At 59.1% G+C, this 6,000-nt stretch overlaps 2 protein-coding genes across 3 annotated transcripts in view; both read left to right on the top strand.

Moving 5' to 3' along the window:
• The window catches only part of PDXK (pyridoxal kinase), a 42,521-nt gene that overhangs the window by 17,186 nt on the left and 19,335 nt on the right, over positions 1–6,000 (top strand). The gene's annotated exons all lie outside the window — the stretch shown is intronic.
• On the top strand, positions 3,393–3,908 carry LOC112620424. Its single transcript, XM_025378986.1, is given in 3 exon segments — positions 3,393–3,473; positions 3,475–3,610; positions 3,613–3,908. Coding segments are annotated over 3 exon segments (513 nt in total).

Raw genomic sequence — 6,000 nt, 5'->3', positions numbered from 1 at the left:
GAGGGGCGGGGCGGAGCGCGGGAGTGAGGGGCGGAGTGCGGGAGTGAGGGGCGGGGCAGAGCGCGGGTGTGAGGCGCGGGGCGGAGCGCGGGTGTGGGGCGGGGCGGAGTGCGGGAGTGAGGGGCGGGGCGGAGTGCGGGAGTGAGGGGCGGGGCGGAGTGCGGGAGTGAGGCGCGGGGCGGAGTGTGGGTGTGAGGGGCGGGCCGGAGTGAGGGGCGGGGCGGAGTGCGGGTGTGAGGGGCGGGGCGGAGCGCGGGAGTGAGGGGCGGGGCGGAGCGCGGGAGTGAGGGGCGGGGCGGAGTGCGGGAGTGAGGGGCGGGGCGGAGTGTGGGTGTGAGGGACGGGCCGGAGTGAGGCTCGGGGCGGAGTGCGGGAGTGAGGGACGGGGCGGAGTGTGGGTGTGAGGCATGGGGCTTTCATGTGGACAGGGACCTGGAGTCCCGGGCGTCGCTCGGCAGAGCCTGCACAGCACATCAGGGCGCAGGCCTGGGTGGCCTCACCTGTGAGTGAGGATGTATTGACTCAGCTTGGCTGCTTTGGGGCTGCATGACCCAGTGCCAGTGGCAGAACCTCTCAGTGCTTCAGTTTCCTTCTTTGTAAAACAGGAGGGCAATCCTAACAGCTGCCGTGAGGTTGCCAGAGTTGAATAGGTAAATTGCGTAAAGTGCTTGGACCAAGGCCTGACTCAGAGCACAGCGGTGTGACTCCTGCTGTCGCCTGCCTGCGCGGTGCCTGTTCCTGCCTCCTGGAGCTGAGGAGGGTGCCCCGTGGGGTGGTTGTGCTGGGGGACGTGTAGGTGGTTCTGGGTTTTCTCTGTTAACAGCAGTGCTGCGGGGCCCGTGTGTGCATCTGTCTCCACGCACTGGGACGCTGAGGAGTTTGCTGGCTCAGGGGACTGAGGGTGACCGGCCTCAGAAGCCCCTCACAGGCCATGCTTTCCATGCCCCCAGCCCTATGGCCTGGAGGTGAAGGTGCGTGGAGTCCTCCCTCCTCTCTGTGGTGCCTATACAGCTTCGTCGGCAGGAGAACAAAGCTGTTCTGTTCTTTGAAACCCCACCTCGCCTTTCCTGAAATTTCTCTGAACCCAGGTGGAACCTTGGGAGCACAGAACGTCCCAGAAACAGCCTGGCAGAGCATTAATGGGATATGTGGGAGGCCCTGGCCCCTACCTTTGGGAGCAGGAAGAAGTGCTGTGGTTTCTCTTGAGGCAGGCGTGACACATGCTAAGTGAGAGGAAAGGGTTGCTCGGCCAGTGCAGACGGACAGACTCCAGCTCTTGGCGGTGCAGACAGACAGACTGCAGCTCTTGGTGGTGCAGACCAACAGGCTCCAGCTCTCGCTGGAACCCCTTCCTGCCTTTGCTTGCTGGGCACACTGGGTGCTATGAGATTTGGAGACGTCCCCGAAGACTCAGGCCCTCCAGGAGCCTCCCTGAACCCACCCACATGTTCTTCCTGGCTGCTCTCGCCGCCCTCCTTTAGGATTTGTTTTTCAGCGAGTGAGCTGGCTGGCTTGGACACGGAAGCAGGGTGTTGGGTGTGTTTCTGGGGACCGTGCTGTGCTCCGCGAGTGCTGGTTCAACATCCTCACAGACCCAGCTGCCCTTGCGTGGATTCCAGGATGCGGGGAGCGCCCTGGGCTTTGGTGTTGCCTTCCAGGCTTGGTGGAAGCTTCTTAGTGGGAGGTGGGCTGGCTGACCTGAGGGTCCCGAGACACACAAGGGGTCTCTGGCCTGCCGTCAGAGGGCTGGGATGAGGACAGGACCCCAGGTGCTTGGGAGCCTCCACAGTTGCAGAACCAGATGAACGGCCTGGGGGCGTCCCTTCCCACAGGGTCCGGCCTGTGGTTCCTGGGAGCCCCCGCTCCAGCCTCCTCCAGATGCCATGGGGGGCCTGCTGGTTTAGGACCCCTTAGCCAGCTCCATCTGTGGCTGTGGGCTGGCTCCCGGCACCCTGTACCTACACTCTCGGGGTCAGTTGTCTGTGCGGCCTGATCAGGAGGCCCCCGCGTAGCTTCCCTAACGCTGTCTCTGTGGCTCAGGGGCAACTCCCTAGGGAGGGAGGGCAGGCGTCACTCTCCCCTGCACTGGGGCCCTTCTGCCTGCTCCCCTTCCCTCGCCCCTGCCACGCTGTGCTGCTGGGGAGTGAGGCTGGTGCGTCGTGCACCTGCCCTGGGTGCCACGGGAGCTGGTGGTAGGACAGGGGACTCGGCCTCCTCCACGCAGCCCCCCAGCCCCTCTGGGCTCCCGTGCTGCCCACTGTGAGTGCAGTGCTCGTGATGACACTGTCTATTCCACAGACCTCGACGGAGCTGGAGGCACTCTTTGTTTTTTGAGTTTTTTTGTTGTTGTTTTTCCTTTTTGTTCCCCCCACCCTCTGTCTGATGGCTAGAGGTGCTTATGTTTCAGCAAACTCACCTCCAGGAAGCATTTTACTAGGCCTGATCGTGCACAAAGACAGACTTCTGCACGCGCCACGGGCCTCACCCATCGTAGGGGCTGTTCTGCTCTGGGCACCCTGGCTCCAGGGCTGCACTCCCTGGGCTGTCTGGGGGGCCGCGTTGTTTCCTGTTCCTCCTGCCACGTGGCCCATCGTGCGTGCCCAGGACGCAGCTCACGCCCTGTGTGACCGGCCACGTGAGCTCAGCCACAGGCAGCCCTGCGGACACTCGGGCTCTCTCCACTTTGTAACTGTTGCGAAACCTGCTGCCGTGAACGTGTGTCTAGACGTTTTGGGGGGAGACATGTTTTCAGTTCTCCAGTGCGCACCTAGGAGTTGGAGATGGGGTCACACAGGCTGCAGTTCATTTGGCAGGGAGCTGGGGGGATGCTGCCAGGGAGCTCATTCGCAACTCTGCCCAGGGTTTTCTTTTTCCTTTTTCTGTTTTTTTGTTTTTTTGTGAGACGAGGTCTCGCTGTGTCATCCAGGCTGGAGTGCAGTCGTGCGATCGTGGCTCACTGCAGCCTTAACTTCCTGAGCTCAAGAGGTCCTCCCACCTCACCCTCGTAAGTGGCTGGGTCTACAGGTGTGCACCACCACACCCAGCTAATTCTCCTATTTGTCATAGAGACAGAGTCTCACTATGTTGCTCAGGGTGGTCTCGCACTCCCTGGGCTCAAGCGATCCTGCCCTCTCAGCCTCCCAAGGTGCTGGGATTACAGGCGTGAGACTCCGCGCCCAGTCTTTTCTTTTTTCTTTTGTAGAGACAAGGTCTCTGTTATCCAGGCTGACGTGCAGTGGTGCAGCCAGCTCACCACAGCCTTGACCTCCTGGGCTGAAGCGATCTTTTTGCCTCCACCTCCCGAGTGGCTGGGACTACAGGTGTGCGCCACCACGCCCCCCTCCTGCCCAGGGTTGTTACTGGGGTGGTCATGTGGGCAGCTTCTGCCTGGGATGGACCACAAAGCCAGACTCCCGGCGGGGACATGAGTGTTCCACATAAGCTGCGTCATTGGTTCCGTGATGCCCGTTAGGCAGGAGGAGGGGTGGGAAAGCCGAGCCCCCAAGTGCCTGCAGAGCCCACCTGGTGCAGACCTCGCCGCCTCGGGGCTGCTGCTTGCACTTCTGCACCTTCCCCCGACTGGGCCCCTGTTCCTTGAGGCCACACCACACCCCCATTCATTTTTCCACACTCTGAGCTGTGCCTCCCAAGCCCAGGGCAGCCAGGCTTGGCAGAGCCTCTGCCTTGAGGCCAGCATGCCTAATGGCCCCTTTGAGAGGATTTCCTGGAGCTTCCTGTCTGAGCTTCCTGGCCTGAGGGCATTGGGAAGGAGCCTGCGGAGCTGGAGGTCAGCAGGTGGACGGGTCGCGCTGTCCTGGCTTTTGGAGTGTGGAGCCGGAGCGGGTGGGACAGGTGACCTGCTGCTGGGCTTGGTGGTCCCTGCTGCAGGGAAGGGGCAGCTGGTGTGAACACAAGGCGCACAGGACTGGAGAAGGCCAGGGCCAGGAACCTGCTGATGGGCACCGGCGAGGGGCCAGGCATGGCGCGGACTCCCTGGCCGGCTGGGGTCAGACGGAGCGCCAGGCTCCTTGGGCTGCCCAAGGAGCCGCTTGTTTGGCCTCTGTTTTTTCATCTGTAAATGGAATGAGTTCTACACAAGATCCAAGTGCCGTCCCCTGTTTGAGAAGGTTCTTGTGGGCTCTGGGCTCATCCCACCTCCCGCAGTGGGCAGGAGGCCACCGAGAGGTTCAAGACCATACGCCATGTTTCGAGAGGAAGCTGGGCCTCAGAGGAGCCTGGGGCCTGTGTCTGAGACCCGGCCAAGTGCTGGACGTCTCCCCTTCCTCACGGCTGTTGTGGCTGAATTACATCCCCCCAAATTCTCATGTTGCAACCTTAACCCCAGCACCTCAGAGTGGGACTGGATTTGGAGATGGAGCCCCTACAGAGGTCATCAGGTTAAAAGAGGCCATCAGGGCTCTGGGTGGGCCCTGATCCAAGCTGATTGGTCCTTGTAAGAAGACGAGATGAGGACACAGACACACACAGAGTGACAGCGCCATGAGGACACAGGGAGTTGACGCTGTCTGCAAGCCCTGGGGAGAGGCCTCGGGAACCAGCCTTGGAGACGCCTTGACCTTGGACCCAGTGCCCAGGACAGTAGGAGAATTGGAGCCACCTGGTTGCAGTCCTTCCCGATGCCACCCTCTATTAGTCCATTCTCACACTGCTAATTGTTGGGAAAAGGGCTTGTGGGGCACCTGTATAAACTGGCCATAAAAATATGGGACAATAAGTTGTGGAAAGCCACAAGAGGCCTCTGAGGAGGAAAGCCTCCTAATTGCCATCATGTTCCTATGCTCAGAGCGAGACCCGCTCTCTTATCTATAAATACTGTGTTCAAGGAGGAAGACACTCCTTTGAAGCATTGGAATGTGGACAGACGTGCAGGCTGCTGGTTAAGCCACTCCCACTAACTCTCTGATAAGTTAAAGATATGCTGTTTGAGCACAAAGGAGATTCCTTTAAACCACTATTGCTATAGATTATGCCTGTGACATACTGCCTCCCTTTCACCGTTTCGCCCTGAATGTCTGCTTCTTAGATCTAAGTGATTGTACCCAATAGTGTGGACACCAGAGTTCGGTGCCTTTCGCAGCCTCCATTTTGCAACTGGCCTCCTGACTCCCACCTTTATGAACTCTTCCTTTCTTTTTCTTTTTTTTTTTTTGAGACGGAATCTCGCTCTGTTTCCCAGGCTGGAGTGCAGTGGCGTGATCTCCGCTCACTGCAAGCTCCACCCACCAGGTTCATGCCATTCTCCCGCCTCAGCCTCCCAAGTAGCTGGGACTACAGGCACCCGCCACCACATCCGGCTAATTTTTTGTATTTTTAGTAGAGACAGGGTTTCACCGTGTTAGCCAGGATGGTCTTGATCTCTTGACCTCATGATCCACCCGCCTCGGCCTCCCAAAGTGCTGGGATTACAGGCATGAGCCACTGTGCCCAGCCCCACCTTTATGAACTCTTAACCTGTCTCTTCTCATTCCTTTGTCACCACCGGACTTTGGGTACCCTACGGGTGGTGTTGAGGCTGGTCCCCAACACTAATAAAGGTGTACCTGAGACTGGGTTATTTATAAAGGAAAAAAGTTTAATGGACTCACAGTTCAGCAAGGCTGGGGAGGCCTCAGGAAACACAGTCATGGCAGAAGTGGAAGCAAACACGTCCTTCTTCACATGGCAGCAGAAAGGAGAAGTGCAGAGTGAGGGGCCCAGGGTTTTCAAAGCCCCTTAAAACCATCAGCTTTTGTGAGAATTCAGTCCCTATCACGGGAACGGGATGGGGGAACCTCCCCCATGGTTGAATGACCTCCTGCTAGGTCCTGCCCACAACATATGGGGATTATGGGAACTACAATTCAAGATGAGATTTGGGTGGGGACAAAGCCAGGCCATGTCACCTCCCCAGGAAAGGAGCACATGTGCAGCGGTGGTGAGTCCCATCCTGCTTGGAAAGATACTCAGAATCCGAGGGCAGAAAGGACCAGGAGGGACCAT

This window comes from Theropithecus gelada, chromosome 3, assembly GCF_003255815.1.
Source record: "Theropithecus gelada isolate Dixy chromosome 3, Tgel_1.0, whole genome shotgun sequence".
Lineage (NCBI taxonomy): Eukaryota > Metazoa > Chordata > Mammalia > Primates > Cercopithecidae > Theropithecus > Theropithecus gelada.
This window is presented reverse-complemented; position numbering and strand designations above follow the sequence as displayed.